Consider the following 15,386-nt stretch of genomic DNA (forward strand, 5'->3'; position numbering starts at 1 on the left):
TAGTAGTAGTGTATGAACAGTATTTGTCACCCTGAGCATATGTACAATTTTTTTCATTACAGTATATCACTGATCATGATGTCTGCACCTGCTGAAATTCGGCAAAATTGAACAGAGTTGTGAGTTAGATTAAGGGCTACCTGTTGGCCAGCAATGAGTAATAATCCTTCACCTTAGAGACTTAGACATGCGGACTGTCCAAGGAATTCTGGGAGCTGAAACCCACATATCTTCCTTGCTAAGATTGAGAAACATGGTTTAGCATCACTGGGTAGTACGTTGAAGACAAGTAGCTCCCGATCCTTGGAACTCTTTGCCTAGAACACAGGGGGAGGAGGGATTTCTCCAGATATTCAGCCACATGTGTAGGGGGTTTTCTTCCCTGTCTCACGTGACTCAAGGCAGACGCTCAAACACATTACACAATAATGAAAAAATGCCTCTGGCAAAGCTGAGCCAAAAAAACAAAGCTGCTAGAAGAAGCTGGGATGCAAATGCAAGGCAGCCACTTCAGCAAACTATATTTGAAAAGGCACGCTTCATTTAAAGGAAGTGCTTTGTGGCAGTAACTCCCAACAAAAGTGGACAACAAGATCCAGCTGAAGAACATTGGTTTTAAGATTCAGCAGATTTCCGACTGGATGTCAGGCGCTGCTTGAAGAAAGTGGTGCTGGTAAGTAGCATTTTATTTTTGACTTTGTTAGAGCGGGTTTTTTTAAAGTAGGGATTTCAGCCCGAGGCTATGCAAGCTAAAAGTATGGGTAATTTACTGCTCAAGTAAGCTTGCCACCTTAAAACGGTTGATTACGTGAAGTTTGTATTGGCACCAATGGGACGTGAGGAGAGAAAGTGCAGTGCAAAAATGCTGAGTTTTAAAGTTGCAGATGTCTGTTGTGCAAAAAATAAGAAACAGCGTGCAAAGGAATGGCTGGAATTATGACAGTGTCACACATGATCAACGACAAAGGGTGAAATTCTGATGAGCTCAGTTTTGAAATTGAAAAAAATAAAAGTGAGGCGGCCACAATACTCCTTAATTTGCACGTTTCTCTCATTGAACTCCACCGATGATTTGTCTTGGATTTTGCACTCTCGTAAATAACTTATTTGATTTCAAACGAGAAGCTGTTTTTAAAGGTAGATCAGCCAAAACCTTTTTAAAAGACTACCAAATCTTTGCTGTTTCTAGGGAGGAAAGAAATTAAATAGGAATTAAGATATTCACTTTAACTAAATTGTAAAACTAAAGGGAACAATCGCCACACACAAAAATAGCCAGAGGGATATTTGACGTGGCTTTTGTGATACAAATGAAGTGGAGCTTCCTTTCTAATAAGATCCATCTGTTCCCCTTTAGCTGCTAAAAGAAATTTTACGAGAAAGTTTAAAAATAGCAGATAGCCTTTCATAACAAATCAAACTATACTCCATTTTAAAGCTCTGGTTTGATCTTTTCCCATGCCTTTGGGCCAACCAATTTGATATGCTTTTTCCTCCATATACTCACCACTCAACTGGTCAATTTCTAACTGCTCCTGAGCATACCCTGTCTCTTGCTCCTGGCCTCCCCATCTCAAGGAAAGAGGGAGGGGTTAAACTGGACTGGAGGCTAGTAAAATACAGTCCATCCCATTTTCCTCCTCCTTTCCTTGCAAAAAAGAAAAAAGAATTGGAAGGGTTGAAGTCGTGTCCCCCCCCCCCCAACAAACTGGTGCCAGTCTTATTACCATATTAATTTCTAAGACTTATGTAGGAATGTACGCTTACCTGTTCAAATATGCCATGCATTTTTTTCCTACTGCTGTCTACATTTGAATTTTAGGAAACCAAAACAACATTGTGTGTGAGTAAGCTGTGTAAAATACCATGACACATTCTACTACATTCTGTTATGATAAAAATTCTTCCACAGGAGAAGATACTTCTGTTGTCATTGTAGTAACTTCTGAGTCTCCAGAGAGGGGCGGAATACAAATCTAATAAATAATAATAATATTCAACAATATCCTTCAATATTTCCAGTATTTCAACATTTTGCATCCTTGGTCATGTTTATATGTTCTTTAATTGAAAGCTTTAGATCTTTCTTGAGTTCTTGTATTTCTTGTATTTGATCCTATTATGGTTTTTTACCTTATTATCTTGTATTTTTATGTTGAGCTATTTATTTATTTTTTGGCAAAGAATTTTTTTATTTTTTTCTCTCCAATCACATTACAGTAAAAATTATAACTACAACATCCACTTGCTTTACAATAAATCAATTTCAGGAAGTTATGTTATACAAGCCAAATACTACCACCTTCACTTTTGACATCTGGATAAAAAATAGCTACCCTGGTTTTTTAATGCTATACAAATATACTATTAGCTGTAATCACATTTAAGCTGTTCCAAATTTTAGTTTCTCCCATTTAGGCTAAAATGTTTCAACTCTCTCCTAACCGCTTCTATATCAATTTTCATGTATAGTCAATACCCTTTACAGATAATTGGCACCTATTAAAAAATACCCCTAAGAAAACATTTGAAAACATCTTGTGGTAGCATAATCAAAAGGGGAAAAAACAAAACAAATAGTATCACCAAATATTGCCCAATTAATCCAATTATAAACCTAATTACTAATTCCTTTATATAAAAAATTGAAAATAAGAAAGTTAAAAAAATAGAATTAAATCTATAAAAAAATAAGAAAATAAAGAGATATAAGACAGAAAATAGAAAATTATACTAAGTAGATAAGGTAACTATGAATGTAAAGACACAACAGGATGAAAAGAAAAAACAAGAAAAAGAAAAGCACAGTGCAAGAAAAAAGAAGAGGAAGAGGAGGGAAGAGCAAAAAAACCCTTCCTTCTTCTCTTTAACCTCTCCACCTATCTCCTTACAGCATTTTCCAAAGTTTGCAAAATTTTAAAATTGCTTTATAAAAAAGAACATACCCATCAGAATCCTCCAACCCAAACAGAGAAAAGAAAAGGAAAAAAAATCCCTTATAACCCAGCTAAGTGGCTATTATTTTTCTTACTTTTTTAATCTTATCACGATTTTTTTAGAAAAATCAAAACAAAAACAAGTTTTCATATAATTTATATTAAAATCTAATTTCAAATTTATTTTGACCTTTAGTGCATTTGTAATTTTCTAAAATCAGTTTTAAATCAACTTTTTGCTGTTTATTTCAAAAATTTAAAGCTTGTTGTTAAAAGTTTCTTTCATCAAGGACTGAAAGTAAACTCATCAGGTCTTTTCAGACTTGTCAGTCTAAAGGTTCCTAATAGCATAAAAGAGTTAATAAGTCATTTCCAAGTGTTATTAGAAAGGGAAGCATGCAAACTTTCTGCTCTTTCAAAGGTGCTGATTACAATTTGAATAAAATGACTACAGTGGTGAAATCCTTTTTCTTTTTACTACCAGTTATGTGGGCGTGACTTGGTGCACATGGCAGGGGAAAGATACAAAATCCCCATTCCCTCCCCACTCTTGCGGGAAAGATATTGCAAAATCTCCATTCCCTACCCACTCTGGGGCCAGCCAAATGTGGTATTTGCTCCAAACTGCTCAAAATTTCTACTACTGGTTCTCTGAACCAGCGTTCCCTGTAAGCTGCGCGCGTGCGTGTGCACGCGCCCCAATATACCCCCCGTGCACCCTTTTCCACGGGCGCGTGCTCCCCATCCCCCTGCCAGCCCGAGGGGGGCGGGGGCAGGGAAGTGCCGGCAGTAGAAGGGAAGGGAGCCGCGGCCGCCCATGCCTCCCCACGTTGCCTCCGGCCTCCTCGCGCCCCTGGCCTCTCGCTCCTGACCCCCGCCCACCCGATCCACCCCCTCTCCTCCTCCGCCACCTCCTGCCTTGGGGCGCGACTTCTCCCGCAGCAGTGGCAGCTGCGGCTTCTCGGGACGAAAGCGCTCCCAGCCAGGGGGCTGCGAGAGAGGGCTTTCTCCGTGCGCTTCGGGAATGCCCGCCCCACCCCCTCGGAGCCCCTTCGCTGGGAGCGCTTTCGTCCCAGACTTCCAGCAAGGGGGCTGCAGTAGAGGCAGGGCAGGCATTCCCGAAGCGCTCGGAGAAAGCGCTCTCGCAGCCCCCTTACCGTCAGTGCTTCCATTCTGGAGCTCCGCCTCACAGCTGATCACCCTGCCTCCACCCCATGGCTACTGCCCAATGCCGCTGCTGAGAGAAAGAGAGAAAGGGGGGGGAGAGAGAGATAGCAAGAGAGAGAAGAGAAAGAAAGCAATAAAGAGAGAGAAAGAAAACAAGAGAGAAAGAGAGAAAGAGATGAAAGGGGGAGAAAGAGATAGCAAGAGAGAGAAGAGAAAGAAAGCAAGAGAGATAGAAAGAAAGAGTGAGAGAGAAAGAAAGCAATAGAGAGAGAGAAAGAAAACGAGAGAGAGAAAGAGAGAGAGAGAGCAAGAGGGGGAGAGAGAAAGAGAGAGAAATGACTCTTGATTTAAAGCATATGGTAAAAAGCACCCAAATAATAGCAGAGAGAAAAAAACCCAGCCGTTTGTGTGTGTGTGTGTGTGTGTGTGTGTGAACTCTTGAACCATTTCCAATAGCTCACCTGTTATTGGAAATGGTTCAAGAGTTCACACACACACACACACACACATACACACACACAAGTGGGGAGGAGACAGGGATGGAAAAAGAGGAGAAGATAGTAATAAAATAGGTTTTGTTTTATTATTAATTTCTTTTAATAAAAAAAGAAGGAAATTTTTTTCTTGTTTGTTTGTTTATTTGTTTGTTTATTTATTCTTCTATGCCGCTCAGTCCCAAAGGGACTGTCGCTCAGACACTATACTTTTCCGCCCACACCGAAAAAAAATTAGAGGGAACATTGCTCTGAACTACTCAAAATTTCCACTTGATTCACCAGAACCTGCTGCATTTCACTCCTGGATGACTATTACCTGTTCAAAGTCTGCAAGAGAAGAAATTATCTGGAGCACTTTTTGATTATCTTCCATTTTCTCCTTTGTCTGGAAAGGTTCAAAGTGCTGGCCTAATAACCAGTTGTTTGTTCTTGGCCACACTCATCAGCTACATTTTTTGTGTAGCTGCAATATTCTACCAAATACTATTTGTGATATCCAACCCATTTCAAAGGCATCCATACTCTTATGCTTCTTCAAAGATATTTCAGCACGGGTGGGCTCCGGTTTTCTTCACTGCCAGTTCCCTCATTTTCAGGGCTCATTTAATCAGTCTCTTTCAGTTTCCCACTCTCCTGTGTGGTCTTAATTATACATATTTTTAAATGGCGGAATTCTGTACATAAAAATAATTCATAACACATTTTTCCCGCAAGCAATTTGTAGGGAAGAAACATATCAGAAACTGTGCTTGATCTCTATTTCTCTCTTTCCCTGAAGGGATACAGACTTATTTATTTATTTATTATTTATTTATTATTTGGATTTGTATGCCGCCCCTCTCCGAAGACTCGGGGCGGCTCACAACAAGTGGAACAAATCATAAATAATCCGACTAAATTTAAAATATTTGAAGATTTAAAAAACCCCATATACTAACGGACACACACACAAGCATACCATGTATAAATTAACATGCCCAGGGGGAGATGTTTCAGTTCCCCCATGCCTGACGGCAAAGGTGGATTTTAAGGAGTTTACGGAAGGCAGGAAGAGTAGGGGCAGTTCTAATCTCCGGGGGGAGTTGGTTCCAGAGGGCCGGTGCCGCCACAGAGAAGGCTCTTCCCCTGGGGCCCGCCAACCGACATTGTTTAGTTGACGGGACCCGGAGAAGGCCCACTCTGCAGACTGCATTATCATTCCTAATTTCCTCAATTTAAGCTATTCTAGGAAGTAATTATACTCTGATTTCAGGGGTGGACTGCTAGGGGTACTCAGGGGTTTGGGAGAATCTCTAGCTAAGATTGTGTGCAGTTTGGAGAACCCCCAAATCCCACTCCTGGCTTGCCCCGCCTACCCCGCACCTCCAAGGAGGTTCTTCTGGATTAAATCTGTTTCCCGGATGATCCACTCTTTCAGAATTGGAAGTGTTAATTTCAGGAGAGAAAAGCAGATTTTACATCATCATGTCTTGCATTTTCAGACACTAATACATACTTTAAAATATTTTGCCTCCTGAGAAAATTCCACAAAATCTCTTGTTGACAATAACATGGCCTAATACAGTGTTTCTCAACCTTGGCGGTTTCTGGGAGTTGAAGTCCACCCATCTTCAAACCGCCAAGGTTGAGAAACACTGGCCTAATATATTTGAATTATCAGGCTGCAGTACTTACTAGAAAAAAGTGGAGGAATGGTATAGGATTAACAACCAGGAATAATCCTTCTATAGTATATACCAGTGAGGGCGAACCTTTTATTCCTTGGGTGCCAAAAGCACACACGCAAACAGACACTGTTAATATCCATTTAAAGAAGGCAACTATACTGTAAATAAATTTTCAATAAGAGTTCTTCATTTTGTATCTTGTCACTTGAAAAACAGACTTGCTAAAGAACAATCCCACTATTTGCATGAATTAGCTATCCAATAGAGAGAATGGATGTGTATGTTACTACTTAACAATTGCTTGGGAAATAACCATTACTGTATTAATAACACAATCCACTTCCTTTAATTTCTTCATTTCACATTAATGTTGATAATTCCATCAGCCGTCAGTGGATTTATGCTTCTAACTCCACTCGCAACAGAATACCCTATGTAACTAGATTTACAATCCTAGGTTTAGAAGACTTAGAACTACTAAGCATGTTCTGCCAAGCTCTCTGGTAGGAGCCTCCCGGAAATTCAAGGGTACAAATTGCACACACATTTGAAAATTCAAAACAATGTTCTTTATCACAAAATTCAAAATAAACTAAGCACTCTTTTTGTATTGCAAAGAGCACTCCTCCCAAAACAACCAGGTAGTCTGTACAATTTCCCTTAAGCAGTCATTAAATGTTTAGCTAGCAGCTGTGAAGAAACTTCACACCCCTTCTTCCTCCAAGGAAGTGACACACACACACACACACACACACACGTTGCTGTGCTGTGGTTTCAAAGACGTGAAAAATCAACAAACAAAGTCTAGAAAACAGCAACACAAGATTCCTGAAAAACTGCGATCAGATACTCCTTCACAACGGCCAAACCCACACGCTGCTATTATAGCAGCAGCCCTAATGACTGGAGCCCCACCCAACCACAGGTGACCTCATTTTCTCTTGTAATAATCCTTCAGTTGTTGTCTCCTATGCATCACTCCACACATGCATGGATGTGTCATTAATTCTTGTTCAGAATCCAAGGATGATACAGATGATTGATCTCCTCCTGGGCTGTCTGCCAAACTCCCCTCTTCCCTGTCACTCATGCTTCCTTGGTCAGATGAAGCTTCATCGGCAGATTCCATTAGGAGCAAAACAGGCCTGCGGCATTGGATGTCTCCCCACATCCACCTGCACATTCCTTGGGGCAGGAGCTGGGCCAGAGCTAACCACAACAAAGCGTAACCCATAAAATCATCTGCTACAACATCCTTCCTGTCAACGACTACTTCAGCTTCAACCACAACAACACACAAGCACCCAACAGATGCAAACTTTAAAGATTTTAGGATGCATTCCTAGCCCCAACCTTAAATGTTAATTACTTAACATGTTCCACTCCTGTAATGCTCCTGCCAGCCCAGCTGCTTCTTGCAACATACACCCATCATTGCTTCGATTTCATTTCTTGCAGGTATCACCATGATCTTCCTTTTCCTGGTGGCCTGGATTGCTCCCTGTATAGTTAATCAATTTCTCAGTAGCTTTGCCAAAGCAGAAGTTCAGAAAAATCCCAAGCAAGTAATCTGCAGTGTGCTAGGACCACAAGGCCCTCCAGGTGCTCCAGGAGCTCCAGGTGCTCCTGGGAATATAGGAAGGATGGGTTTCCCAGGAAAAGATGGACGAGACGGAGAAGATGGACAGAGAGGAGAGCCAGGGGATGAAGGTAAGAGATGGCTTCTTCTTCAAGATACTTTTCTACCTCCAAAGGAATCCAAAAAAGAAGGGGGAAATCTAAATCAGCCATGGTAGCACTAAATCCATTTTCTTTCATAAGACCTTCCTACATACTGTGTTTCCCCGAAAATAAGACACTGTCTTATATTAATTTTTGCTCCAAAAGTTGTGCTACGTCTTATTTTCGGGGGGGGGGGGGTGCCTTATATTTCTCAAATAAGACAAATTCACAGGCAGAAAAGCTGATGCCGCCAAAGGAAGTGTACCGTACGGTACACTGATTATGGTACGGTACCTGTCAGTATGGCACCTACACACTCAAAGGACAGCACTTATATGGTACAACAGTATACTCCTGCTATTGCAGCTTCCGGCCACCAGAGGAACTACAGTCTACGCACTGTAGTGGAGACTGTAATGGTGGTGAGACAGCAGCAGACTGTGTCTGCTGTACTGGATGGTACAAAGCGATGGAAGGGGCCAGCAGGGGACGCCACATTATTACGGTACTGCGATGAACAGCTTTGAATGGTACCGTATGTTTTTCCACCGAACCGTATGTAAACTTGACTACACCTTATTTTCGGGGGGTGCCTTTTATTAGCAAATTCTGCAAAACCTCTGACATGCCTTACTTTCGGGGTACATCTTATTTTCGGGGAAACAGGGTAGTAGCTCTCTCCAAAATCAAGTTAAGGAAGAATGTCATTTTTAAAAATATATTTGAACAACCAAAGTGTTAGTGATGGCATCTTAGTGGAGTTTATTATTTCAGAAGTCCATAATCGTAACTTATGATAGAGGTACAGAAAATGTCATTTAGAGGCTTCGTGCAGCCCATCAGCGTTACTCTTTTATGGTATCACAAAACGTCCCAGAGTAGCTGGGGCTGAAACTTTAGATCTTTTGGGAATTGGAGTTTAAATAGCAAAATGTTTTTTTCTCCCAGATTTATAGCCCAGAATCGGGCCTTGCAAGCGCAGCTCCACTCGTACAAGCAGCAGGCAAGCATTGGCACAAATGAAGCAGACCCATCCCCTCTCCTGCCACCACCACTGGTCCACAAAACAAGAAAGTTTGGGGACCGCTGGTTTAAGGCATATATCGTATATCATGTGTGTTGTTGTTTTAAACCAAAACTCTTTCCCAAAGCAGGTTTTGAACCTGCTCATTTTGGGAACAATGTGCCTATTATGAAGTCCGAGTCTTCGGAGAGGGGCGGCATACAAATATAATAAATTATTATTATTATTATTATTATTATTATTATTATTATTAGTGTGATATGATCCCCCACGTGACAGATGTTACATTCACCAATTATAGGTTGCACAATTAACTATTGGCTTGAATTAGTATGTTAATTAGCATTAATATGCTAATTCAAGCTTTAACAGGGATTAACCTCTTTTACAGATGATAATGGCTTGTTTACAGGTGAGTTTGCACTTCATATTCAGCATACCAGGGAACCCCAGTCTATAAAACATAGATATCAGTGTTGAATGGTCTATTCCAGGGGGTCAAACTCAAGGCCCAGGGGCTGGTTCTGGCCCGCAGGGTGCTTAGATCTGGCCCTGGAAACAGTGAAGGACTGGCCGCTGTTGCTTCTGCCAGCTTCTGATACGGGTGATCCTCCCGAGCTCCGTTTACATTGGCAGAGGGTTGCAGGAGGTTGTTGTAGCGGGAAATAGAGCTCAGGAGCCTGTTTTCATTGGCAGAGTGCTCCGGCCACCACAGGTGCCCCGACACAAGTGATATCAAGCTGGGCACATCTACATTAGCCACACCCACCATGTCCACCACTCCCAAAGTCAAACACAACCCTGATGCAGCCTTCAATGAAATTGATTTTGACATTCCTGGTCTATGCTATATTATTATTATTATTATTATTATTATTATTATTATTATTTATTAGATTTGTATGCCGCCCCTCTCCCAAGACTCGGGACGGCTCTTAACACAATACAATACAATATAGATACAAATCTAATGTTAAAAAATTGAAAAAACTAATTTAAAAATACATTATAAAAACTTATCTACTACACAGTCATACACACTCAGTCCAACTAAACAAAAAACATAATAAATATAATAAAGTCAGCAAAAAAGGAGGGGGGAGATTAATCCCCCCACACCTGGCGGCAAAGGTGAGTCTTCAACATTTTACGGAAGGCAATATCTATGAGTGGTAGGGTGGTAAATGGTAAGATGACTCATTACTTTAAAACAGCAAGTAAAAACAATCTATCCAGGTATATGTTTGAAGGAGGGAGAAAAGAAGGCTTTTTGGGTGCTCTGTATTTTTAATTTTAACTGAGCTTTTTATCATGTGGACATAGTTGGGCAGGATTTTGATGGTTCAGTTTATGTTTTGTAAAAAAAACCAAAAACAATACAGTATAAATTAAGTGAAACTGAAAGAACACAGACATTAATATTCCTTCTGGCTCCTAGGCCTCCTTAGGGATGATCTAGAGGAGAAGGATTGTGTCTGGAATGATCAGGCCAACTTGGGCTATAATTGTACTGTCTGGCTGACTTTGTTTATACATAGAAATTATCTAACTCTTGGTTGGATTAAGCATAAATTTACAGTCCTAACCGTTAACAAAAATCAGCAGCAGCCATTTTGTGGCAGAACTAGAACTCACAGTCATTCAAATTCTAGCCAGGTGCCTTAACCATGATTTAAACTGGCTCTCAAATGATTTATGAGTTTAATGAGGTAAGGAAAATAGGGTGTTTATGGAAATACAGCTTACATGTAGGAGAAATGAACAAGTGTAATGTGTTAGAAATACAGTGATACTTCGTCTTACGAACTTAATTGGTTCCGGGACGAGGTTTGTAAGGTGAAAAGTTTGTAAGACGAAATAATGTTTCCCATAGGAATCAATGGAAAAGCGAATAATGCGTGCAAGCCCAAAACTCACCCCTTTTGCCAGCCGAAGAACCTGTTTTTGCACTGCTGGGATTCTCCTGAGGCTCTCCTCCATGAAAACCCCCACCGTGTTTTGGGGATGCTGCAGGGGAATCCCAGCAGGGGAATCCCAGCAGTGCAAAAACGGGTGCTTTGCTGGCAAACCCCACCTCCGGACTTCCATTGCCAGCGAATCGCCCATTTTTGCACTGCTGGGATTCCCCTGCAGCATCGCAAAAACACGGAAGTCCAGAGGTGGTGTTTCCCATGGAGGGGAGCCTCAGGGGAATCCCAGCAGCGCAAAAACGGGCGCTTCGCTGGCAACAGAAGTCCGGAGGTGGGGCATCCCAGTGGCAGCAGCTTGGGTTTGTAAGGTGAAAATAGTTTGGAAGAAGAGGCAAAAAAATCTTAAACCCTGGGTTTGTATCTCGAAAAGTTTGTATAACGAGAGGTTTGTAAGACGAGGTATCACTGTATTTATTTTTGTTGAGACTTTCTGAGATAACTAACCATTTTGATGTAGATGCCGCAATCTCTCACTCAATTGTGTTGTCAAAATTTGTTTGTTTCCAAAATGGCCAAATGTAATATTTATTAAAAGTATGTTCTTTAATTAAAAAAAAGTTTCATGGAAAAGTTCAGACTTCTTCCGATTTTTGGCTATCATATATTAGCAATAGCATTTAGACTTATACAGGTATATCGCTTCATAGTTCTTTTTCAGCCCTCTCTAAGCGGTTTAACAGAATCGGCATATTGCCCCCAACAATTTGGGTATTCACTTTACCCACCTCGGAAGGATGTTTGGCTGCATAGCTAGAGGTATAACAAGCAGGAAGAGGGAGATTGTGATCCCCTTATATAGAGTGCTGGTGAGACCACATTTGGAATACTGTGTTCAGTTCTGGAGACCTCACCTACAAAAAGATATTGACAAAATTGAACGGGTCCAAAGACGGGCTACAAGAATGGTGGAAGGTCTTAAGCATAAAACGTATCAGGAAAGACTTAATGAACTCAATCTGTATAGTCTGGAGGACAGAAGGAAAAGGGGGGACATGATCGAAACATTTAAATATATTAAAGGGTTAAATAAGGTCCAGGAGGGAAGTATTTTTAATAGGAAAGTGAACACAAGAACAAGGGGACACAATCTGAGAAAATGAGAAACATGAGAAAATATTATTTTACTGAAAGAGTAGTAGATCCTTGGAACAAACTTCCAGCAGACGTGGTAGATAAATCCACAGTAACTGAATTTAAACATGCCTGGGATAAACATATATCCATTGTAAGATAAAATACAGGAAATAGTATAAGGGCAGACTATATGGACCATGAGGTCTTTTTCTGCCGTCAGTCTTCTATGTTTCTATGATGGAAGGATGAGTAAACCTTGAGCCAGTGGTGAGGTTAGAGCTGCTGATCTACAGGTAGCAGTAGCTGAAGTAGCCTGCAGTGCTGCACTCTAATCACTACGCCTGGTGCTCCTTCAACAAGCTCCTCACTTAGAGGGCACTTTGAAATCTATTGAGTTTTGTACTGTTAGTAGAAAGAGGATTTTCACCAATTACATTCTTCCTCCTAAAAAATATTCTCCAGAAGGTTGACAGAGCATTCAAAACAATGAGGGTGTGGAAAGCAGAAGAACTGGCAAGAAGAATTTCCCACCCCACCCCCTCTTAGAGAGTGGAAATTGATGAATGCAATTTCATTTGGGATCCTTCCCTTCGCATTCTGATCCAACTCCTAATTAGCATACAAACAGGGAGTAGTAATTGCAAATATGAGCAATAATTCAACTGGGAGTTTTAACATAGAGTAACTGCTTCTTATGTTGTATCTTTCTGCTAGAGAGATTCTACTTTTTATTTATTTATTATTAAATTTCATTATAAAGTAAAAGGAAGAAACAAAAGCACAAACAGTGAAGAAAAAAGTAATGACTTCTGACTTTGTTTCATGCAGTAGATTACAAAAATAAGTTGTATTAGACATATTGATTCCAATCCCACAGAACAATAAGCCAAAATTTTAAAACCATGGTTTGTTCATCAAGCTGCAGTGGTTTCATTTATGCATTCAGTAATAGTTTAGATATCATGAAAAGCCGAGAACAAAACAAAACTCTATTGTAACTGTGCAGGGTGTGAGAATCCTTGCTACCCCCCGCCCCATTTCAAATACAGTACATATACCTATCTAGAAGAGAATATATATTCTAATGGAATGACCAGGACAGAAGAGATGGGTAATGACCTTTAAAGCCCTACATGGCATTGGGCCAGAATACATCCGAAACCGCCTTCTGCCGCACGAATCCCAGCGGCCAATAAGGTCCCACAGAGTTGGCCTTCTCCGGGTCCCGTTGACCAAACCATGTCGTTTGGCGGGCCCCAGGGGAAGAGCCTTCTCTGTGGCGGCCCCGGCCCTCTGGAATCAACTCCCCCCAGAGATTAGAACGGCCCCCACCCTCCTTGTCTTTCGCAAATTACTCAAGACCCACCTTTGTCACCAGGCATGGAGGAGTTAGGATATTCCTTCCCCTAGGCCATTACAAGTTATGTATGGTATGTTTGTGTGTATGTTTGGTTTTTATAATAAGGGTTTTTAGTTGTTTCATTAAATTGGATTGTTACATGTTGTTTTTTATCATTGTTGTTAGCCGCCCCGAGTCTGCGGAGAGGGGCGGCATACAAATCCAATAAATAAATAAATAATATAAATATAAATATAAATAATATAAATATAAATATAAATATAAAAATATAAATAAGTAAGTAAGTAAGTAAGTAAGTAAGTAAGTAAGTAAGTAAGTAAGAGATACAGTTCACATAAAATAATGCAGTTCAAAACCTCCCAATAGACAGCCTTTGTTTAGATGCTTCCTGTGTTGCAAAACCAGTTTTGGCCCTCTGGTTGCTATGTTCAAAGGATCCATGAATCCCTTGTAGGATTATTCATTGAGATTGTTTTTTCTCGTAGGTACCCAAGGCAGGACGGGAAATCCAGGCAGGCCAGGATCAAAAGGGATACCAGGAGCCATTGGTAAGGCTGGTCTCCGTGGTCTAAGAGGCCCCAAGGGCCCCACTGGAAAAACTGGGGGCCTTGGGAAGAAAGGTCCCCGGGGCAGCCAAGGAGAACTCGGGATGTCTGGCCCTTGCAAATGCAATGTTAAGAAAGCCAAATCAGCTTTCTCTGTTGCTGTGACCAAAAGTTACCCAAAAGAGAGACTGCCCATCAAATTTGACAGGATTCTCATGAATGAAGGTGGAGATTACAACGCTTCCAGTGGGAAATTTATATGCAACATCCCTGGCGTCTATTATTTCACTTATGATATCACACTGGCCAATAAACACTTGGCTATCGGGCTGGTGCATAATGGTCAGTACAAGATAAGGACATTTGATGCCAACACCGGGAATCATGACATTGCTTCCGGATCGACAGTCCTGCCACTAAAGCAGGACGATGAGGTGTGGCTGCAGATATTTTACTCAGAACAGAACGGGCTGTTCTATGATCCCTACTGGACAGATAGCATTTTTACTGGCTTTATGATATACGCTGATCAGGATTATCTCAGTGATCTATAAAGGGAACTGCCAACTTCAACCAACCTAATGGGAGACAAGAAGCATGGAAAAAATTGTCCATCTCTCATTCACAAGGAAGAAAGGAGAACCAGAGGGTGACTATTTAATGTACTCCTAAAACAGCAGAAAATCTCAGCCAAGAGCTGAGGCTTAACTTGGCTAATTCATCACGTCTTCTATGGCTTCTCAGCTACAGGTTTTTCATTCATGCCTTAGGTTATGCGCAGGCGTGGAAACAAAAAACCCTCGCTGAAACACATGTGCATGTGCGTCTCCGTGAGAGATTTTGCTACCTGCACAGATGCAGGAAGCAAAATTTCACTCGAACGCGTGCTCATGTGCCAGAGCAGGAACCCACTACTGTGTATGTGTGTGGATAGATAGATAGATAGATAGATAGATAGATAGATAGATAGATAGATAGATAGATAGATAGATAGATAGAGAGATAGAGAGATAGAGAGATAGAGAGATAGAGAGATAGAGAGATACATACATACATACATACATACATACATACATACACACACATGTGTTTGTAACATATTTTTGCTGATAATAAAAAGGAAAGGAGACTTGCTATTTTGCTCTAATCAGCTAGCCATATCCTTACCGGGATTTGAACCTGCAGGGCAGTATACAGGTTCTCCTTCTGTATATACAGTGTTCCCTCGATTTTCGCGGGGGATGCGTTCCGAGACCACCCGCGAAAGTCGAATTTCCGCGAAGTAGAGATGCGGAAGTAAATACACTATTTTTGGTTATGAACAGTATCACAAGCCTTCCCTTAACACTTTAAACCCCTAAATTATCATTTCCCATTCCCTTAGCAACCATTTAGATTATTACTCACCATGTTTCTTTATTAAA

General features: G+C 40.9%; 1 protein-coding gene across 1 annotated transcript; it reads left to right on the top strand.

Moving 5' to 3' along the window:
- Positions 1 to 142: 142 nt before the first annotated feature.
- C1QTNF2 (C1q and TNF related 2) lies at positions 143 to 15,184 on the top strand. Its single transcript, XM_070739496.1, has 3 exons — positions 143 to 673; positions 7,726 to 7,977; positions 13,903 to 15,184. The coding sequence occupies exons 2-3, from the start codon at positions 7,734 to 7,736 to the stop codon at positions 14,514 to 14,516; spliced, it is 858 nt and encodes a 285-aa protein (XP_070595597.1). The 5' UTR covers positions 143 to 673; positions 7,726 to 7,733; the 3' UTR covers positions 14,517 to 15,184.
- The last annotated feature ends 202 nt before the right edge of the window (positions 15,185 to 15,386 follow it).

This window comes from Erythrolamprus reginae, chromosome 2, assembly GCF_031021105.1.
Source record: "Erythrolamprus reginae isolate rEryReg1 chromosome 2, rEryReg1.hap1, whole genome shotgun sequence".
NCBI classification, from domain to species: domain Eukaryota; kingdom Metazoa; phylum Chordata; class Lepidosauria; order Squamata; family Dipsadidae; genus Erythrolamprus; species Erythrolamprus reginae.

What these genes read in the sequence shown, in the direction of transcription:
- C1QTNF2 (XM_070739496.1), top strand. Translation starts at nt 7,734, where the DNA reads ATGATCTTCCTTTTCCTGGTGGCCTGGATTGCTCCCTGTATAGTTAAT. An exon ending in AGGAGAGCCAGGGGATGAAG is followed by an intron (nt 7,978 to 13,902) that starts GTAAGAGATGGC and finishes TTTTTCTCGTAG; the next exon opens with GTACCCAAGGCAGGACGGGA.